The sequence below is a fragment of the Grus americana genome, chromosome 5 (genome assembly GCF_028858705.1).
Source record: "Grus americana isolate bGruAme1 chromosome 5, bGruAme1.mat, whole genome shotgun sequence".
NCBI lineage: Eukaryota > Metazoa > Chordata > Aves > Gruiformes > Gruidae > Grus > Grus americana.
Window position 1 is genome coordinate 40,525,312 of NC_072856.1, and position 22,655 is coordinate 40,547,966.

Below are 22,655 nucleotides of genomic sequence, written 5' to 3' on the forward strand. Positions count from 1 at the left end.
ATTTTGTTCTCAGCTGGGGAAAAGCACAGACGTACATTTTAGATCTTAATTGCAGCTCCCTCAGGAACGGGGGCTTGGTCTAGCGCCGCCGGGGCGCGGAGAGTGGAGAGCTGTGCCTCGGGGGCGGGGCCGGGGGCCGCCCAGCCGGCGGGAGCCCTGCACCTGGCAGCGCCCGGGGAGGGGCGGCCGGGACGCGCCTCACGTCGCCGTACGGGCCGCCACGTCGTCCGGCGGCTGCGTACGCGGCGGTGGGCGGGGCGCCGCGCCGCGGCCGGGCTGGCTGGTCAGGAAAATGGCGGCCGGTATCCGGGAGAAGCAGACAGGTGAGCGGCTTCCTGCGGGCTCCGTCGCGCGGCCCGGGGGAGGGAGCGAGCAAGATCGGCCTCGCGCTGCAGCCCAGGGCTCCTGCCTGCCTCCCTCCGCGCTTTCCCTCGGCGGGGCCCCGGGGCGGGATGTGGGCGTCTCCGCGCCGCCTCGCCTCTGCTGGCGGATTCGCGCCCTCTCACCCGGCTTGGGTCTCCCGGCAACGGGACAGAGGCCTTGTCCCTCGTCGCACCCCGGCGGCCGCTGCAGCGGCGAGCACGGTGGAGCGGGGCTCGGGGGCCTCTGGCCGCAGCTCCTGCTAAGGGGGCCCGGCCGCGCCGTGGGTGCGCCCTGCCCGGGCGGCCGTGGGACCAGGCCCAAGGGACGTGGCCGCAGGTGCCGTCGTGGTGTGGAAATCGCCCCCGGGGAGGGGCTTGCGCGGGCCCGGGACGGGACTGGTGCCTTCTTCCCGTGGCCGCGGGGAGTGGGTTGTGCTCTCCCTCCCTTTCAGCTCCCTTTCTGTCTGTGGCAAAGGTCTAATGGGAAATACCGTTTAATGGTGCAACAAATAAAGTTTCTGTTGTGATGCTCCTGTTAAGACAATGAGGCCTTGAAGTGTGTACGGATCCTCAAAAAATTGAGAATGCAAGATTAACAGCGACAATTAATTATGCAGGAGGTTTTCTGTGTGTAAAGGGTTAGTTATTCAGCCCCTTCTTACACGTTACTACAAGTTCATAATTGACTCTTTCTTCTCTGTCTTGATGCTGCTTTGTGGAGTCTTGAGCCACCCATTTGGACATACTCCTAAAGCATAGCACATGTCGACTCCATAGTCCTCTCCTTCCCTTGCTTGCCAAAGTTTTGGTCAGTAGTTTGAGCTGTAATCTTGTCACCTTCTCCTTGACAGGAGCAGTATCCTTCTGGTGGCGTAGAGGATTCTGGTTACATTTATTTAACATGAAATGTCTAAAATCATCTGACTAAAAATCTCGGTCTGAGTTTCTGTGTGGACCTTAAATATTTTACTTGTATTCTCTATCATCTTTTTGTACCAGAAGTCTACTTTCTGTAACCTCATTCCTGTGGCCATCTACCACTAATAGCGCTATTTGATGTTCCTTTGCAATCTATTACTTTTCTTTGCTGCCTTTCTGATAAAGCCCACTGTCTTTGAGCCCTTATTCCATACAGCTTTATTCTTTTCTGTTCTGCTTCACCTTGTTACTTGATTATTTCAGTCAACCCTTACCACTGAACCCACGTTGTCTTCCATTGGGAAGGTTATTTGCAAGGAAGTAGATTGAACATCTAAAAGATACTCAGAAAAAGGAAAAGTTTCGTTATCATTTAGTGTTTGTGCACCATCTGTTGTGACCTTTATCCTGGTTCATAACTACTCAAAGCATATAATTGTGCAAGCAGAGTGAAAACCTGATCCTTGCCCCAGAGAGTATTCAGCCTAACCGTAAATGAAGTGGCAGTATAAATACAAAAAAGAAACACAGAGACTTGCTGAATGTTTGTCACGATTGTCACAGCACATCACTAATCTGATTGCTATATTCCTTATTAGAGAGCTTATGCCAAGTTTTAATTTGAATGGTAAACTCTACAAAGCAGCTGCTTCAGATCCAGTTAGTACCAAAATATATAACCATGCAGCTTTATACAGAAATGCTCAGATGGCTGAAATGTATGGAAGGTGTCACTGGCAGTGAGGGAGTGAAGGCTCCAGGACCAGTATGTAATCAGCTTTCAGGATTGCTCCATGGTGTTAAAAAAGAAAAAAAAGTATTAAGCAAGTGGAAGGCTAGATTCCAGGGAGACCCAGCACTCGCTGCTAGCTTGCTTCCTCCCATGGTCAAGTTTCACCGCTGGTAATGTGGTTTGAAAGGGCCATACACAGGAGGAGGAGGAGGCAGGGACAGACTGCGAAGGAGGACTTCAGAAACATTGTCTGGGCATGGATGGATGGTGTTAGGAAAGCCAAAGTTCAACTGGAATTGGGACTTGCAGTGAATGTCAAGAGCAATGAGAAGAGCTTCTGCTGCGATGTTAGTAGTGAAAATATGAATAACAAAAAATGTTGAATCATTGCTAAATGCAGCCGGTCATTTAGTGGTGGTGGACACAGATAAGGCTGAGGTAGCCAGTGCCGCCTTTGCCTCAGTCTTCACCAATAAATTCTCCTGGGCCTTTGTGCCACTTTGGAGCCAATCATGGAGTGTATCCTCTTTGAAAATATTTCTCATTGTGTGAAAGAGAAGGCAAGCATGACTTTATGTATGGTAAATTATGCCTGACCAGCCTGATTGCCTTCAGTGATAAAATGACTGGGTTTGTAGGCAGCAGGAGGGCATTTACCTTGACTTCATCAAGGCTTTTGACATTGAGTTCTTGTATGCAAGTTAGGATGTTATGCGCTGGAGGAATGGACAACTTGCTAAGTAAAGAAATGGTTGGACGGTCAGGCTCAGAGGGTTGTGATTAATCAGACATACTGTACCTTGAGGCAGGTAACAACTGGAGCACCACATGGGTCTATCCTGTTTAAAATCTCTATCAGTGACCTGGAGGAAGTGTCAGAGTGCACACTGATGTGTGCAGGTGACAGCAAACTAGAGGAATCGGTTAATGTACTTGAGGGCAGAGCTGCCACTCAGAGCGACCTAGATGGGCAAGAGGAGTGGGCCAATGGGGACCTTATGAAATTCAACAATGACAAATGTAAATTCCTGCACCTGGAAGGGAAGAACCCCTTGCAACATACAGGTGACAGTGCAGGGGACTGGCAGACTGCAGAGCAGCTCTGCCGAAAAGGCTCGCGAGGGCTCTTTGTAGACAGCGAGCTGAACATCAGCCCAGTGTGTCCCCGTATAGCAGCATCCTGGGCCGTATTCACAGGAGAACAGCCAGCAGATCAAGAGGAGTGATTATCCCCCTGCCCCCCCCCCCCAGCCCCAGGAGACCACATATAGATACCATGTCCAGTTTGTGGCTACCAGTACAGGAAAGGTGTTCATCAGTTGAAAGTAGTTCAGCAAAGGACTACCAAGATGGTCAGGGGCTGGAGTACTTACCTGGTGAGGTGAGGCTGCAGGACTGGGGCTTGTTCAGCCTGGAGAAAAGGTGGCTTCAGGGGAGGACCTAACAGCAGCTCCCCGGTACCTATGGGGAGGGCATTGAGAAGATGGAGCTAGGCTCCTTGGGGCGGTGTATGGCAGGAGGGTGAGGAACAACAGGTGTAAATTGAAACAAGATGTTTAAACTGGAGATAAGGAAAAACTTTTTCACCACAAGGACAGTCAGTGCCACAGGTTGTGCAGGGTGGTTGTTGCATCTCTGTCCCTGGAGGTTTTCGAGACTTGACTGGGTAAATCCCTGAGCAGCCTGTCCTGGCCTCACAGCTGACCCTGCTTGAGCAGGAGATTGGGCTGGAGATTTCCTGAGGTCTTTTCCAGCCTGAGCTGTCCTGTGGTACTGGAAGCTCCAGGGGAACTGCACTGAGTATGCTCACAAGCCTTATTCAGCCAAAGAGTTAGAAGTTAACCATTTCTACTGTTCTCCATATATGAGCAAAGTGGTGTACATTACCCTGATCTCTGAAAGCTTTTCCTCTTCAAAGCTTCGTGATGATTTTGTTTATGAGTTTGAAGAGAACTAACTTATATTGATGCAAATAGTCTTTTGCTTCTGGTCAAAGATGGGAGAACAGCACATAGTGTATCATTTAATTAGATAAAGGAGGAAGGACTCCTTACTTAATAGGTTTATAAATTAGAGGTAGGTGAAGGAATCTTATTTGGTTTCTGTGTTGAATGGGAAGTTAAATGAAAGCTCATTCCTGTTTCAAAGAGTTTTCCTGATGCAAATTAGGGGTATTTTTGTACCCCTTAAAGCAGCAATTTCTTCCTATGAGTTCTCAAAACGTTTCAAAAATGTATATCAGTTTTAGTCAGGTGAAAAGGTATTTTTGACTTGTGTGTATACCATTGTTTTTGTGGGGTAGGAAAAGCAGATCAGGGGACTAAAGCAAGCTAGTTCCTACTGCACCAGAATGCACCTTCAGGAAGATACTGAAATTATTTTTAAGGCAAACTGTGACAGAATACAGCCAGTATAACTAAGGAGAGAGATTCTTTATGTTTTGGAACTTGATTCTTTTCCTTTTGCAGTGTCTTCCAGAGCCCATAAATTCTAGCTGACATGTGCCACTTGTCAGTCAAAGCTGCATAAAAATAATGAAAACGTGACTTGTTGCATTTATATTTTATGTTGGTTTTCCTTTCAAATGAGATGTGTAATAAAATTCTGGTAATGTGTTTAATCTCTGTTGCTGAAGTGTAAAGAGAGTAAAGATCATTCTGCTTTATTTTCCAGTGGCTTTGAAACGTATGCTGAATTTCAATGTTCCTCCTGTTAAAAACAGCACAGGAGAACCAGTATGGAAGGTAAGAACTATTTGAACAGGAGAATTTTGTTCAGAAAAAGTTCAGGTTTTCAAGTTTTAACTGCCTCAAGTCTCTTCTCTGTGTTCTTAACTTGTACAAAATAATTTTTCCTGTGTGTTATGAATATATAGAATTGAATATCAGAATTGCTGAGAAAAATACATATTTGAGATATTGGCTGCTTGAAGACCCAATGACTGATTCTTTAGGCAGTATTTTAATGAGCAACTGAGGAGGGTGTTTTTGAAATATACTTAGGTCTCATTGATACCTGTTGGCAGAAACTTACATGATACCTTACAGGTGAACTCAGTCAGAAAGAAGCCCATAGAAGCCTTAAATTTAGGACAAGCTGAGCTCGAGCTATAAAAAAGTATGTAATTTGTGAGAAGTTTTTGCTATTACAAAGCATATATTCTGTTCCTTCATCCATTCTGTTGTCTTTATTTTTGCTAGTTCCTTTTTTTCCTCTCTGCTTCTCCTTTTGTTTCCTCCTAAATGCAACCAGAGAAATTCTGCACTTACAATAACAGGTTTCTGACAGCAGATTCCTGTTTGACAATTTTTAGGAGATGGAAGTGATGAATTTTTTTCCCTTTATCATTATGTTTCTTTTAATTCTTTTTTTTTTTTTTTTTGTATTAGTAAGCACAAAGATAACTCCATGACAAATTAATGATGTATTATAAATCGGTAAAAGTTTAGCACTTTTCACTTAGGACAGTAGGTCCTTAAACCTGAATTCCTTTATCCCCTGCATCCTGTATTCTGCTGTATCCACTTTTTACAGCACTTTGTAAAAATATGTATCTATTTCAGGTTCTGATTTATGACAGATTTGGCCAAGATATAATCTCACCTTTGCTGTCAGTGAAAGAACTGAGAGATATGGGGATCACTTTGCATCTGTAAGTAACAAATCTCAGCTTTTTTTTTTTTTTTTTGCTAAAAAGAACTTTCTTTAATATTCCCCCAAAATCACAAACAAAACATTGAAAATCATTTGATGAATAACTACTAAAATAAAGATTATACCCTGACTTGTTTCTAAAATCAGGTAGGGAGTGGAAAGGCCATTGCAAACACTGTTCAGTAGGATTTCTTACTAAGTAGAGGAGGCCTTTGTTCAAAAATATGAATTATCCAGTAGGTGTCTTGGGGAATCTGCCTGTATAATTCCCTCTGTATTCATATATCTTATAATTATTTTGGCACAGACTGTTTCATGGGACTGTGCATATTCTCTGCTAGTCTTTTTGCACATCGATTTTAATTGTCTCTTGTCAAAGAAATGGAATCTTTTAAGTATTATTTTAAGAGATTTCCCATCTCTCTTTCTCCAGAGAACATTTATTTAGTTCATTGTCATTCCTTAGCTGTGATAGTAGTCACAGAGGATCTTTGAAAATACTTTTTTTTTTTTCCTGAAAGTTTATTAACTTTTACTAAGTGAAGGCTAGAAATGGAAACACGGTTTAACATGTTGACATACCAGCAGAAATGTGAGAGAAACGTGTAAGCACCTTGCCTGTCTTTGTTTTAGTGAGCAGGAAAGGCAAGTTTAATAGTATGAGATATTCAGGTCTTTTGTTATCACGTCAACAATTAATACTTGGTATATGAACTTTGTGGATGCAGTATTTTACCTTCCTCTGAATGGACTAATCTGTTTTTGAAGATTTGCGAAGCCTTTTCTCAAGCTTTGAATAAACTTCGGAGACCTCTAATAATATATTCAGCCAAAATTATACAAACACAAATTTGTTTTTTTTTTCATGTTTTGTTCTTGCTAAAATCTAGCTAAATATAAGGAGAAATTATAAGAAATTAAATGTGTCTATATAAATAAATAATTTATTTAACTTTTATAATTTTCACAAATCAGAGCAGGAATACATTAGACATGTATTTTTTCTTCCTTTCAGGCTTTTGCATTCAGATCGGGATGCTATTCCAGACGTTCCAGCTGTTTACTTTGTAATGCCAACGGAAGAAAATATTGACAGAATGTGCCAGGTAACTTGCATGCTTAATGTTTCAAATGAGTGGACACAACAGAGTGTGTGAAGTAATCCTGCACTCACCAGAGTGCGACCATTCTATATCTAGTTCTTGTGTGTGTCTGAACACCTTTGCTTGCATTTTTTATATATTAGTACATATTTGTCATAAAAATATTACTCAAAATTTTTACATCCAAAACTTCAATTTTCCAGCAAGTAGAAAGGTAAATATGTTTTCTGTGTCTCAGAGTGATAGTTTTGGGAGCAAAAAGACAAGAGGCAGTGGGTGCAACTCAAAATATAGATAATTCCATTTAAACGTAAGCAAAAGCTATTTTAATGAGGGCGGCTGAATGCTGGAACAGATTGCCTGCAGAGTTTGTGGAGTCTCCATCCTTGGAGATCTTCAAAACTCGGCTGGACACAATCCTGAGCTACCTGCTCTATTTGACTATGCTTTGAGCAGAGAGGGGGTGGGACTAGGCTAACCACAGTTTTTTATATTCTTTGGGAAGAACTGATGGAAGATTGACATCTTCACCAAAGGAAGGAAGAAGAGCAAAGGGTGTTTTTGGTCAGTGGTAAGGTGTGGAGTAGTAGTTGCTGTCTGGTAGCTTAAATTTAATTTCCTGGTTTTTGCAGTTCTGTGTTAGGATGGTTATATCTTGTTATGTAGTCAAAACATTGTGTACAGGGCTCTATGAACAGACAGCTAAGCACTTCCGAAAATTTAGTTTGACTGTGCATAATTGGAACATCAGATAGTAAAAGTAAGAATGTTTTTTAATTGATCAGAAATATATTAGTACTTATTCAGGAAAAAGGTTGTGGTTTTCTTTCCTTTTAGGATCTTCGAAACCAGCTTTATGAATCTTATTATTTAAACTTTATTTCTGCCATTTCGAGAAGTAAACTGGAAGATATTGCAAATGCTGCCATAGGTGCTAATGCAGTAACTCAAGTGGCTAAGGTAAGAAAGTCCCCCAGTCTCTACTGTTGACACCATTACAGGTGTTATTGCATTCTTATGTGGCCACTTCAGTGCCATACACAGCTTTTCTGACTGAATCATGAACAAAATACATGTTTAGCTAGATTCAAAGTCAGGCATAGATTTGCTGGAGGGGAAAAAAGGGAATCTACAGTCATCTCAGTAGTTCAGCTTAGTACTACAGCTTCATCAAAAGTTCAAGTGCTGCAAGACCTTTGTGCTAAACGATGAGAGGGGAAATAGAGTGTGTTCAGAGTATTCCTAACCTCATCAGCTCAATGAGTGCATCCAGTGCATATATAAAGGGCTGGGGGTTTTAGCTCCTAAATACATGAAAAGTGCAGTATGAGTGCAGTTGTCATTTTAAATAGGCAGTATACTGTAGAGGTGAATGTTTCATACATACACACTGTTATTCGTACACTCCTATACCTTTATGATTTAAAGGCAGGTGTCGGGTATGGACCCTCCTATTTTTGTTGAATGCCTGTACCAAAACCTGCAAATTATTAACTGATTATTTTCACGTATATATTTAAATATACTCACTTTTTCTCACTCCTGTTAAGGAGTACTACTGGTGTGAGAGAAAGAAATGTTGTGAAATGAAAACTACTAGTATTGTTTAAGCCTTAGGTCTTCAGCAGGAGTAAATTGGTGTAGCGCTCATTGTGAACTAACTTTCTTAAATCTGTTTTTCTGTTGTGATGTCCCATTAACAGTTTATGCTATAGAAAGGTTTAATTTTTTTCCTGAATGTACAGGTATGTTACAGAAAAATTAGAATTTGTGAGCCATAATCTCTCATTGTGTAGATACTGCCCTCTTCTGCCTTAGAGCTCAGCACTGTTTATGTTGCAGTCCTTCATATTAATAAAAAATAAACCTATAATATCATAATGTCCTCCCTATGTGTTTTTTCAGTGATTATTTACTACTAAAAATTTGTCTGCAGAAGTAGTTGAAGTTGGACTGTTTTCTTTTACCGCTTTTCAGGTGCTCTAACGTTTTTATTATCCCTCGGTCCTTACACGGGCTTTTTAATTCATGCATTATGTCTTGCATTTCTTTCTTTTAATAGGTATTTCTGTAAAAGGTTCAAAAAGAGATAGCAATAAATCACTGATAGTTGGGGTTTTTTATGCTTCACTCTGGACTGTTCTGACCATTATTCCTTGATTTCTAGGTGTTCGATCAATATCTTAATTTTATTACTTTAGAAGATGACATGTTCGTATTGTGTAACCAAAACAAAGAGCTTGTTTCGTATCGTGGTAAGTAAAAGTTGTATAAAAATTATACTGGAATGTCTAAAGTTGAAATTTACTTTTGAAGTTGTAGCTAATACCAAGCAATAATTTTATTTTGCTTTGATCTGCTTAGAATTCAGGATAATCTGTTAGAAGTGTAGTTTAAAGTCATGAAGGAAGCAGTTCTTAGATATTAATTTCAAGATCCTTACAACATGGTTATTGTAATATAGAAAATAATGATGTATTTTTAAATAACAAATTTAGTAAAGCAAAATTGCAGGATAGACATATGGATAATAGGGGATTTTATACATGGAATAATATAGGAAAAAATTTGTATTGTTTATGCATGTAGATAGACACTGTGGGTGTCTGCTGTGTTTAGGCACCACTACTTAGTCATAATCCCTTCTGCAGTTCTTAAGGAGTTTAGTATTTTGTTTCTCTGTGGTCAGTTGGAAAGTTACTCTAAGGAATACAAAGCCAGAAAGATGACTTTAACTGAGTTTCTTGTATCTTCCAGACAGTGACCAGTTGGTACCTGCTTGTCTTATTCAAGATGTTAAAACACGTGGGGGTGTGCAAGGGGAAATGGTTAGGATCAGGGGCTGGAGTAGCACAGGGAAGCATCTGGGAAAGTGCATTCTAGAAAATAAGAAATGCTGATGGCTTCTGCAAGCATGTGAGCCAAGCACGTCAGCTTCTTCATAGTCTCAGAGTTGCAAGTGAAGTCAGCCTCGTGGAACTCTTTTTTTTTTTTTTTTTTTCTTTTCTTGGGACTTCTGTCGGACCTGTTTTGGAACCTAGCAGGAAAACCAATTAGCTACCTTAGGTCAGTTACCTCTACAATTACAATGCTGTGGCAGCTCAAGTCAATATATATACTAGCTGTCATAATTGTCCACATGGTTTTCCTCCCTCTGATCTGATTTTTGTGCTCCCCTGACTCATTCAATATGCTAAATCAACAGAGAGCTATCACTCTACCTCTCCTGCCCCTCATACTCAAATGGCTAGCTATTACAGGGTGAGTTGTCTTGCTGCCCCTGCTGTAGTTTCCCTCATCTTCTCCTCCTTTTACATCAGAACCAGTAATTTTGGAGCTGCAGAGTGTTTGTTCGGTTGACTCATTCCATAGAAAATATCAGCTTATTTATGTGATCTACAAATCCAATGCAAGGGAAGCAGCAGAACTGTGTAAGTCAGAGGCAAGATAGCCCTTTTTTAGCAGCAGCTCTTCATTACTTTAGTGTAGTCACACTGTCTGCACACAGTGTCACACAGTTAATTCCTGATTTATTTGGATGCACAGAATACTCACTAGCGACCGGGTAGAGATGAGAAATCTCCGTATGCCTAACATTTAGGAGTGAGATTTTTCTCCTCTCTTGCCCGATTTTCAAAGTCAGTACCTTTCTTTAAAACTGAATCCATAATACTGAGTTCTGTCTCACACTGGGGTTTGATTCCATTTACAGAATGAAGGGCGTTTTTCTTTGAAAAGCAGACTCTTTTTTTTTTACTAAATCCTGTGGTAAGAGTTTTAGTAATAATTGTTTTGTGATGTGTTTGTGTGTATGTAAAGATACTGGACTGGCTCTTATGATTCCTGCTAGCTAACAAGGAATTTGAATTAAAATGACTGAAAATGCTTTGCACCCATCAGTTTCTATGTGGTTTGTTTTCTTCTCTTGAGCCACTGAAATTTGCCACACAACACGTGGTTTCACACTATGTTTAAACCAGTCTAGAAGTGGGCTGTTTCCAAAAGCTGATTGAACAGAAATCTAATCTCCCATCGAGAGTGATTAGTTTTCCATTAGAGCATTGAGCTGATCCATCTTGCTACGTGAGGTCTAGCTCTGACGCAGGCAGTAGGAGTGCGGGGGCGAAGTAGTAGTGGGTTGGGGTTTTTTGCCTTTGGAGAGTAACCCTAGCAGCAAACTGCCAGTTTGTGTATAGTTTCATAATCTACATAAGTCAATGTAAATCTGACAGTGATGAAAGACGGCTGCTGTTCTTGCAGCAGCACTGCCATGTATGGCCATGCATGTATCTGAATGGGTGAGCTAAGAACAATTATAACAAAAAAGGTCAATTTTCAGTTTCCTGATTTCCTGGCTGTACAACTATATTTATAGCGAGGTAATGTCATGACAAATAAGCATGATAGCATTCTTTACTTATGTGAAAGGCTCTCACAGACAGAAAGGAAATAATACATTCTCTCTGTCCACGTAGTAATGGACAAGAAGTGATGAGCTTAAATTGTAACAAAAAAATTTCTGGTCAGATATTAGGAGCACTTTCTAACATTAAAGATAGTGAAATATTAGAATAGATTACCTGTAAAATTTATGACCTTTTCATGACTGGGAAGCTCTGGGAATTGGTTTAAACCCAGAAATAACATGGGTTTAACTCATCTTTGGGCAAGAGGACTGACTAGATAATCCTTCAGGCTCCCTGTGGTTCTGTTTTTCTATGACTGTGTAGAAGGAAGAGTACTTGGGTAATATTGGTATAAAGTCAATGTTCCTGGCATCCTGTTTGATCCTATTTGAATGCTTCTTTACCAAATCTCAATCAATTTTGTAAAACAACAAGAATAAGTAGGAGACCTAAGCTTACTTTCCTGCAATAGATGCACCCCATAAGCTTGTTAGAGTGGAGAGAGAGAAATATATAGAAAACATGATAGAACATTTTACTGAAAGATTATTAATGGAATTTCTCAAAGGTTGACCTAAGGAGAGTAATATTGAGTATTTGTGTTGATTGCTATGGTACAAAAAAAAGGAATGTGCTCATAAACGTTCATGTTACACAAAAATAGAAGGCACTGACAGTATATGGATTACTGGAACATCATAAATGAGTACCGTAAACATAATAATAAGGAGGGAATTAAATTTTAAAATTGAGAAAGTCAAGGGAGTAAAAATAAGATTATTTCCCCCCTGTAAATTGGGAGACCATTAGTTGGAGATAACTACAGAATGATAGCCCCAGTTAATTTCAAAGCTTTGTCATTCCAGAAAAATACAGATATTTGGAACAGTCGGTCTTTCTTGCTGCTGATACTTCAGAAACTTGAACTCTGAATAAAAAAAATGCTGAGGGAAGCACTTCTATTGCTGCTGTCATCCTTGCAGCCTAGTAGAAAGTTTGACTTAGTAAGTATAGCTGCTGACAGAAATGGCTAAAATAATCCATCTCTCTAAAGTTCTTAGAGGGCAAAAGCTGGGGCAAAAAAAGCACCTTTAAAGGTAGGGAATTATTATGGCCATGCATAAATTTGGGATGGAAGGGTTATTAATCTTCAGAGCTCTGAAGTTTATTTTTGAAGAAAGAGTATAAGACAGGTAATTATGTGAGAAATTTTTAAAGGTAAAATAAAACAGAGGAGGATGGGATCTATGGCATGAGTCCTGAGATAGTGCTTGACTTGAGACCTGTGATAAGATTAGGTTTGATTTTCCTGTTGGCTATTATATTCTTGTCAGTGTTAATTACTTAATAGAAATGTTGCTACACATCTCTTGTTCTGACCTAAATATGTGAGGGAAATCTTTCTATTTGTAGTGTGAAATGGTTTAGAACTTGGGTATTATCCCTAACCTAGACACTGACAGTAAATTTATTTAAAAAAAAAAAAAGAAGAGGAAAAAAGGAATCTCCATTACAAGAGGTGGGATTTAGAATTTTTAAATATAGATAGCTGTGTACTGTAATTCTCTTTAAATTACACAAGTAATTCTTGAGAATTTTATATCTGAAAAATGGTTTTCAGGTTCTGTTCCATACCATGTGGTTTTCTAGGAGGTTTTTAATAATTCAATACTAACACAATCCAGAAGTTACATTCTACTTTGTCAGAGGTCATCCGAAAAGATTGTGTAGTGTTTGACCTTATACAGTGAGCAGTAATTAGGTTTTCTCAATTTTTTCCTCAAAAAAAGAAAAAAGGGGGCAGGGGGAACTAATGGATATGCTAAGCGACGCATTTCACGATTTTCTCTCTTATGCAGCAAAAGCTGTTGGCTATTAACAGCCATTAGGTAAGAAGAGGATGGCTTTCTCAGTATTGAAGTGGCATTAACTTCTTTATTCTTAACTCTTTTCCACACTGTTTTAGCCATTAACCGACCAGATATAACGGACACAGAAATGGAAACTATAATGGACACTATTGTCGATAGTCTCTTCTGTTTTTTTGTTACGCTTGGTAAGTTTTCAAATTCTAGCATATTTTCCATGTTTTCCTTTTAGAAAAGATCCATATTCAATGAGATACCTAGAAGTTTAGTGATTTCATATAACAAATTAAAGGCAAAATTAGATCTGTGACAGAAATCTTAGCAGTTCATGGGGTGGGTTAATGATATTGCTCAAATTATTGCTATGCATCACTGCAAAAGACAATAAAGGCTGTCCTGCATGGGAGTTAAGTCTTACTCTTCATATCAATGGGAGAAGAATACTGAAATGCAAAGGTTTGGATTCACTGTTTTCACAAAATCCTAGTTTGCAGTGAAGATCAATGGTGCTTTGAATTTGGATTTGTAGCTCTCAAAAAAAATCCCTCACTCAAACCCTGCAAAGATCTAACTGAAGTAACTCAAGGAATAGGAAGATATATTAAATTCACTTATTTTATTGTGAGTTTTCTTGATGCTTAGCTTATACATTTTTCATCATGATGACACTTTATCTAAGTTCTCACTGAAATCAGTCTGAGATAGCATTCCTAGAAGGGGAGCTGGGGATTGCTGTGGGACAGTCTGTTCAAGAGAGATTCCCTGGGACCTCTTGAGTTCTTTCAAGTGTTAGTGTGATACAAATTAAATCTCTTTTACTCAGTCACTTAAAGTCTGTGGTATTGGAATTTTCATATTTATATAGATAAGAAAGAAACAGTAGCTAAAGATTTTGAAACCTGAAAGCCAATGGAAAATGTGCTTTTGAAAATAACATTACCCTGCAGTGAGTTGTAACTGATATGTTGTGGTGGTGGTGTTATAGTACTTATTATTACTGTTTTCAAGGGACTTCTAACTTTTTGAAACTACCTTTTAATGCTTCTATATGAGATAGTTTGTCCCCTCCACAGTACATTAGCTATCTTTCTAGTGTACATTGTACTTCTCATAAATTCCTGTGTGAGATATTCACTTACTTTTGTAAAACTTTATTTAATATTTCCATATAGTATTTTTTGTTTCATAGATAAAGACTGTAGGAGACAAATTTAATGTAAGTTTGTATTGTCCGCTTGAAAAATTTCATCTCAGAATGTTACTAAAAATTTGTTTTATGAAAAGTACACTAACTTATAATCTGAAAATTGCAATGCAAGTAGAAGTCAATATATCTTTTATTAGGAGCTATTCCTATAATCAGATGCTCAAGAGGAACTGCAGCTGAAATGGTGGCAGTGGTAAGAAACTATTTTCTAAACAAGTATCATTGTTTTAGAACTTTCTTAACACCTTGTTTACTTTTCTCAATACTAGGCAGTGATCTAGTGTCATTGTATCCTTTTCCTTAGGAAGGAAGTGAAACTGGAAAGGAGACACACCAGTTTTTCTTTCTGATTTCAGTTCCATGGAACTCATCTGTAGAAATTGTAATATTATGGAGTCAGCTGACGGGAAATTTAAACATGAATAACGGTTCCTAATCTAGAGTTTATCAAGGTTTTCTGACAGGCATTATAATTACAACCATTAAGCTATATCTACACAGTTTAAAAAGTGTCTGTCTGGCCTTGGTTTTTCTGTGTGTCTTAGTAAGAAATTTTTATCTATCTTACTGGGAAACCCCATAAGTACAAGACATTTTTACTGTGTCAAACTAAACTGACATTGAACTTGATCATCAAGTAGGGATGAAATTACCAAACTAAATCACAATTAGAAGTCTCTACAGCACTGTCTTCATTAGGAGTCACTGTGCTTAATTTCTTCCATCTTCCTCACATCTATCTTTGTCAGTGAAGCCTTAATACTGATTAAACCTAAGCATTCAGTGTGCATGCATTCATATTGAGGGTAGTCTCCTTTTTAAGAAACACTTAGTGTGGCAGTGTCTGACTGCCCAATTTGCTGCTTCTGCTGTGGTTCCCTCTTGGTGCCTCCTACTGGTATTTTCTATTGGCATTTTTTAGGGAGAGAGTGCTAATTGCCTGGGAGGAGATTAGCGAGCCTGGAGGAAACATCTTCTGTGCAGTCCTGGATATAGATACACGTGCTGGAGGGAGAAAATAGAAGGAAGAGTTTTCTTTCTTTCCTGTGTGCAGTTGACCTAGACTTCCTGCAGCTAAGACATCTAGAAACTACAAAAACAGCACAATAAATCTTTAAATGTTGATCATTTTTGATGGTTTGTTAAAGGCTGTTTTGTTTTTTTCCCCCCTCAGAAATTAGATAAAAAGCTCAGAGAGAATCTAAGAGATGCCAGAAACAGTCTTTTTACAGGTGATACACTTGGAGCTGGCCAGTTCAGGTATGGTGTTAATAATAACTATGTATTTTTATTTTTCATGTTTCAGTTGTCTGAAATATCTCATTAGGATAAGTCACCACTGTACTGAAAACTATTTACAAGAATTTGGTCCAAATTCTATATTAAAAGAATTTATATACTTTTAAGGGAGTTTTCCAATCTCTTAGCATAACCGGTTTCAAAACTTCTATAGCTAATAAGTGTGCAGTCCTAGGACAGTGAGACAAAAATTATTTAATGACCCAGGTAATTTTTTTCACCCTGTAAACCCAGCAAGAGCCAAGCTCCTGCAATACTCAGTTTACAGGACCATGATATGCAGTTGGATGTCTGAACATAGCTGTTAGCAACCTTTAGTCCATTAAAAAGAGAAAAGACATTGTGGATGCTTGCGCACATCTGATAATGTATTCTCATTAGCCTCCCGTGTATACCGTTGCCCCCACATAGCTGAATACTCCACAGGCTGCCTTAGGAAAGTGTGTTACAGGAATTTACCCTGTACCTGAAATGGTGAGGAGATGTATTGGGAAGACTGTAGCTGAAGGAAACAGTTACGATCTTCTAACTGGATATAAAGTAGTCATCATATTTTTATATCAAATTAAGAGCAGAACTTGGATAAAAGATACAAAAAACATCAAGGATGGCAAAATGGAAAGGTATTAAGAGAGAGAATACTGTGATATACCAGTTCCCTCATTTTCACAGGAACTGAATTGTAACCACTGTTTTTCCTTCAGAGAGGTGGCTTCTTTTCCTGATAGTATAGCATCATTACCTTCAGAAAATCAAAATGCAAGGAAAGGGAAGCATGGAAGCCTTTAACCAGTTAAAGGACTTCATATCTTTAGTTTGTTTTTCAGAATCAGGTGACTAAGGCTCTTGAGATTATATATCTGTGTGAAAATACTTAACTGCAAGGAAATCCAGAGCATGGAATTAGCTGTAGGGTTAATGTACTTAAGGGAAATGGTTGCAATAATGTTCTGTAAATTCACAGCCTTCCTATCTTCACTATAAATTTTTGATGTAGCCATAACCCAAGACATCTAGGCATGTCTGCATTCTTTTTCCACAAAATTGAGTATTGATGGACCTACCACAATGCATCTCAGAAGCTGATTTTTTTTCTTTATGGACTTCATATACAAGCAAAGAGAAAAATGAAATTAAAAACCCTTTAAAGAGAGATTTTATATTTGAGGTTCATAATGGGGATTAAGGTCGGATATTACCCACTCAGACAATTGTTTGGAACTCAAATGTGTATCCGCACAAAGACCTATTAGTGAATACCTAAAAGGCTAGTTTCTGTTTAGTGTTTTGACTTCTGCTCAATATTTATGCATTGGTAATTTCACTTAGTACCAAAAAAAATACCTTTTTATCACTACAAAGACAATGATTCATGCAATTTCTGGCAGTGATCAGCCCCAGATGCTTTGGGGAATGCTGGAGGAACTCTGCAGTAGGCAGTTTGGCTTTTAACTTGAAATGTGATGTAGAAGGTGGCTGATACCACTCAGGATGTTACTGGGGTGTTCTAAACATGTTTACAGAAGTACTAATACCATGTCATCTTTTCAGCTTCCAAAGGCCTCTATTAGTCCTTGTTGACAGAAACATAGATTTAGCAACTCCTCTACATCATACTTGGACATACCAAGCTTTAGTGCATGATGTTCTGGTAAGAATAAATCTGATTTTGTTACCAAAACTATTTTTTCACTTAGTTTGTTATTAAACTTAATATCAGATTCTCTCTCAATCGAAAATCTGTTTTGTCTGTTTTATTTGGAAGTTGTTTAGCAAAAAACAACTTGGAAGATTTTCTCTAGAAGGTTTATTTAGTACTAACTTCTAAAATGGTTAAAAAGTTGGAATCTTGATATTATTAAAAGATAGGTAGTTCAGCAATCCTTGCTTTTTCTTCAGTAGTTCATGATCTTTTATGTTATGTAAACTCCAAACTCCATTAAGTGCAATTCAGTTTTGAAAAATAAATGCTTTAGTGAGTTTTTAAACTCATTGTAGTATTAGTTTGAATTTCCAAAAATTCCTATTTCTGTTTTTCTCCACAAGGTGGTGTAGGTGTTCAATATAGAGATGCCAAGTGCTGTATGACCCTACTGTGAGGAATCCGAAATAGATCTTTTTAATAATTTTTTTAGAAATTCAGATAGCCTTAAACCACTTTTATTTCCTCAAGTTTATTTTATATAACCAGTAGTAGAAATGTACTTGAATGAAAGCGAATACTATTTACCTAAGATTTATATATTTCGTAGATGGTTACGGAGTAAATAATAAAAGATGGTATGAGTAAGAATAATTACTACATGGAGGCTTTTTTATACTGTAGAGTTATTCATGCAAATCATTTCAATATCTAGCTTTGAGAAATATTTTGGTTTTATTATTGAGAGTGTTAGAGGAATCTGTAAAATATGCACACGCACGTATGTGTTTGTATGCAAAGTTGGTTGTGAACTATATAGTCATACATACAGTGTTGTCCAGAAACTTGCATTGCTACAATGAAAATATTTGAGCACTAATGGGATGTTTTAGGACACTTTTAAATTCTGTTTTATGTAAATCATTCTTTATGAAAAGTCCCTTCCTCTTAAGGGTGCTTTTTACAAATAAACAGGTTTTGGCCTGGTTTCTTTAGGAAGGGCATATATGAAAAAAACATGGTTTGCACTGTTTTCTCCAATAACTATTGAACTAGCTAGAGACTTGCAAATAGAAGTACTGAATTTCTACAAGTTTCTTTTGAAAATTAGTGAAAGAGTGAGGGATGGAAACCCAAATTAGAATTTTTACAGGTGTAAATGCTATTGCACAAGGTCTACATTTATTTCAATTTGTTACCTGTCAACCAATGATTTGAGGGTCATTGGATATTTATCTGTACTACGTCAGGCTTCAGTAGTTTCTCTGGAACAACTTGATAAATGTTGCGTGTTGCATCTAATGTTTGACTGAGTTGATAGGATTATGAATTTGTCTAGTGAAATTGTAACCAAGTGGCTTGTGACTCCATGTCAAGGGCAAAAGTTTTATTTCAAAACCAGTCAAGTTATTCACCTTAGAAGCAAGCATGCGAGGTTCTTCATGCACTGAGCATAATATTTCATGAAATAACCGCAGTAGCCTTTTAAAAGGCCATAAATTGTGACTGTGAAAGTGTTACCAAGGTGATGATTATGTAAACTGTACTTTCAAATAAATTGTTTTTTCCTTTAAGCTCTCAGTTACACTAGTCCAGGAATTCTGTGGGATGTTGAACTGAATGCTAACCCAGCCACACAAAGTTGTGTGCTGCATCCGTTGAGATTATAATGGTGGTGTTTCTACACATGAACAGGCTTGTATGAAGAGATTCCCATTTCTGAATAAAAAACCTTTCAGGAGTGGATACAGAAAAATGGGAGGCATGGATAGAAAGCCTTATAAAGACAAAATGGGGAGGTGAAAGGAGGACCACTGATCAATAAGAATCATTTTGGTAAAACTCCTTGTAAATGCCAAAACTAACTTGGAAACTCAGGTCACTGGTGAGTTAAATTGAGCCAAAACATAGTTCTCAATTAAAAATCACAGCTGAATTTGCAATCAAATGATTTTTTTTTTCTTTTAAGTTTTTATTGAACGTATGTACGTGAACAATACTCTTTTTTGCTGAAACATTAAACACTTCTTGTAAGATGAGGTTTGTGCTCATTGACTGCATGTGCTTCCTTTGAGTAGCTACTTGGTTTTGTTTCTGTTCTGGCATGAATCATTATAGTGTTTCATTTTAAGTGTGAACTCCGCCAAGGGCTAACTAGAAACATTGCAAAATTTTATTTGACAATTTAACTTACAGTGATCTAGTTCTGTATACTGTAATGAACATAATAAAGTGGAGTTTTATTTCTGGAAAAAAATATCTATTCTAAAAGATTTGTGGCAGATTCTGTATAGTTGAAGATTTGACTCTCTCATTATTTCCCAAGGAAAGAGCACCTTTGAAATTTTAAACATTCTTGAAAAAGATTAGAATAAAGTTAGTAAGTGGAGTACTTGTTAATCTTTGTTGAATGTGTATGCTGTGGAAAATAGAGAGCTGAACTTGGCAAAAGTAATGGGGGAAAGAACCAGAAGACACACAGGGAGCAGTGTGCTGACATATTATGTGAGCATAATGGTGTCATCTAGCAAAAAGATGTAGTTTCTAGGTTCATGCATCTGTGGAAGAAGAAAAGCTACGTGGAGAAATAACAGCTTTGTTGCAAACTGTTGCTTTATCATGCACTCGCTATTTCACTAGTGTTTAGAACAATAGGGAAAGAGTTGTGAAGGTGTAGCTAAATAGTCCTCACAGTGGATATTCCTATTGCTGGTGTCATGAGCTTCTTTGCAGCTTTGATACATTTGCTGTAGTTGTGTAAGTGAAATTCAGCCTTTGAAACGTTTTTCGTCCGCAACACAGAAACTTCTGTTACTTCGAAGTTTTGGTCAGTTGTTAGAGCTCTGTTATTGCTAATAATTCATTTTTCCATACAGAAAACAGTGTTAGAGTTCAGTGTCTGAAGATTGCTTGCATGTGAGACAATCACATGTCTTTGCTTAACATTTATTGCTTTGTTTGGTGTTTTTTCAATAAGTGTGACTAATTTTGGAGTTCTTATATTACTGTTGTTATTATCTAGTTAGTTAGTAAACTCTTTCCTGCTCTCTTATGAAATTCTAATAAATAGCTGGGTTAATATTTTTTTAGAAAATATTCTAGAAGATAATTCATTGAGTATAAAAAACTGATTTAATAATTAAAAACTGTCAAATACTTACAAAAGATTTCTCTTTTTTTAGGATTTCCATTTGAATAGAGTTAACTTGGAAGAATCAACAGGAATGGAAAGTTCTCCAGCAGGTGCCAGACCTAAGAAAAAAAATAAGAAGTCCTATGATTTAACTGCATCTGATAAATTCTGGCAAAAACATAAGGGCAGGTAAGTTGTATAGGTACAGAGTTTATATTCATTCAGTCCATATAAATTCTAAGTATTCTTCATATTATGATAGTTCTATTTTTAAGCTTCTGTGAAAATATTTTTGAAGGTTTTTTTTTTTAAGGAATGATCATTGTTAGTATTCATTGTCCATATTAATTGTATATTAGCTTTTTGCTGAAGAGCGCAAAATTGTTCTTACAAAAATGGTATAAAAATATTGAAAGCCATGAATATATCTTAGAAAGTTTAAGTAAACCTACAGTAAGAAGTCATTATTTTCACTGATTTTATACTGCTGCATGATTTGTGTATTGATATTTCAATGAAAACATTTTCATGACCATCTTGATCATGCGGCCTGTCTGGTTCTAGTGTCTCAATTTGTTGATTTAACTGAGCCTAATGCAGAGTATTGCATTAGTCCTTTTCCAGAGGTAGCCGAGTCTGTTCAGCAGGAACTGGAATCCTACAGAGCCCAAGAAGATGAAGTCAAAAGACTTAAAAGTATCATGGTAAGTTTTATCACCTATATGTGCTTTATGTAAAGCATAATAGGACTTGTAGAGATGCTTAGTCCACTCTGGCACCCCCCACACAAAAATTATCAGCACATGCTGAATTTTAGGCATAATACAATCTTAAAAGTAGGACTAGAAGTACCGTATTTCATGAGAATGTTCAATGTCTTGGATTTATTTGCCTTACATTGATGTAACTTCCATAATAACTGTAAAACACAATCCAGACATTAATACCATTATGAGGAAATAGGTTCTAAATGTACTGACTTTATTTGCACGTGTGATCTTCGTATGTATTATGACTGTTGTTATTCCTCTTTCCAAACCTGCCCCCAAAACCCAGGGTATAGAAGGGGAGGATGAAGGAGCAATAAGTATGCTTTCTGATAATACAGCTAAGCTAACTTCAGCTGTCAGGTAAGTAATCAATAATGCTTATTGTTTAATTATTTGAGAGCCATTTCTAATTCTTTCTTTCATTTCACTTTTAATGTCCTTTGAAATAAATAGCTTTAAAAGTTGGCTATTCAGCTAAGTAATAGAGTTTAAATGCTTTATAATTCTGGTAAAGTTTAATGCAATGTCCTAGACAAGTATTTGCACATGTGACTTCCACAGCATGTGTGTGTGAGCCCTCTCTACACATGGCTTTGGAGTGTTTCCTCAGCAAAGCTGAATAATCTCCTGTCTTTTTTTTTTTCATTTTCTGTCTTTTTTTTTTTTTTTCAATGCAGTTCTTTACAAAGGCAGTACTAATCACCTTCCAGCTATAAGGTCATTAATGGCCAATTATTGTAGGTAACATTGATTTTAAAATTGCTTGAAGGAGGAAAGGAAGTATGGTTACTTAACTTCGTGGTTCTTCAGGACATGTGGTCAATGTCATTAAGTGCCTTCCCATCCACTTACTATTAAACTAAGACACTGACTGTCCGGGGTGGTTTTCGATGTGAAAGTATATAGACTTTGAGCACTCTTTCATACGTGTGATGCTCGAGTGCCAGCAGTGAAAATCATGTAGATCACAACACCTTAACGAACAAATTTTCTACAAAGTAGACTTAACTGTTCATTTTCCCATTTCACAAAAGAAACGATTTCAGTCATGAATCCTGCAGAGAGAATTGTGTTCTATGCAGAAGCACCTGTGACAAATTCCAGGACATCCAGAGATTCTATGTTTATTTGACAGATATTATTATTATTATTATTTAATATTATTTGATAATTATTTGACATGATTTGACAGATATTATTATTTGGCAGATATTGACACTTTCATATCTATCAGACATGAACTAAATGTTGTTTATGTAAGCCGTGATTCTAGTAGATTATTTGTTTAGGTAAGCAGGACATATATCTGTTGCTGATCATAAGCTTTCAATAGGAATATTAAATTACCTACATTATGTGTATTTTTTGCTAGTCAAGGTAAAAACCTGGTTTATTACATTACTTGTGGATAACGTCCTTCTGTTATGAGAATCATTACATCTATACTTCTGTAATTTTTTAGTTCCAATCCTACTGTATTCTGTAATTTTAGATTTTAATAATCTTGAAGGGACCTTCCAACCCAAACTGTTCTGTGAGTCTATAAATTTTTTTGTACTG

At 37.7% G+C, this 22,655-nt stretch overlaps 1 protein-coding gene across 2 annotated transcripts in view; it reads left to right on the forward strand.

Moving 5' to 3' along the window:
* Positions 1–211: 211 nt before the first annotated feature.
* The window catches only part of SCFD1 (sec1 family domain containing 1), a 51,928-nt gene continuing 29,484 nt past the window's right edge, over positions 212–22,655 (forward strand). For both annotated transcript variants that reach the window (XM_054827052.1, XM_054827053.1), the window contains exons 1-13: positions 212–323; positions 4,687–4,757; positions 5,577–5,665; positions 6,683–6,773; positions 7,608–7,730; positions 8,938–9,025; positions 13,143–13,232; positions 14,389–14,444; positions 15,426–15,511; positions 17,102–17,201; positions 20,375–20,514; positions 20,939–21,029; positions 21,382–21,455. In XM_054827052.1, coding sequence (XP_054683027.1) covers positions 293–323; positions 4,687–4,757; positions 5,577–5,665; positions 6,683–6,773; positions 7,608–7,730; positions 8,938–9,025; positions 13,143–13,232; positions 14,389–14,444; positions 15,426–15,511; positions 17,102–17,201; positions 20,375–20,514; positions 20,939–21,029; positions 21,382–21,455 — 1,130 coding nt within the window. In that variant the 5' untranslated portion in view covers positions 212–292. The remainder of the gene's footprint in view (positions 324–4,686; positions 4,758–5,576; positions 5,666–6,682; positions 6,774–7,607; positions 7,731–8,937; positions 9,026–13,142; positions 13,233–14,388; positions 14,445–15,425; positions 15,512–17,101; positions 17,202–20,374; positions 20,515–20,938; positions 21,030–21,381; positions 21,456–22,655) is intronic.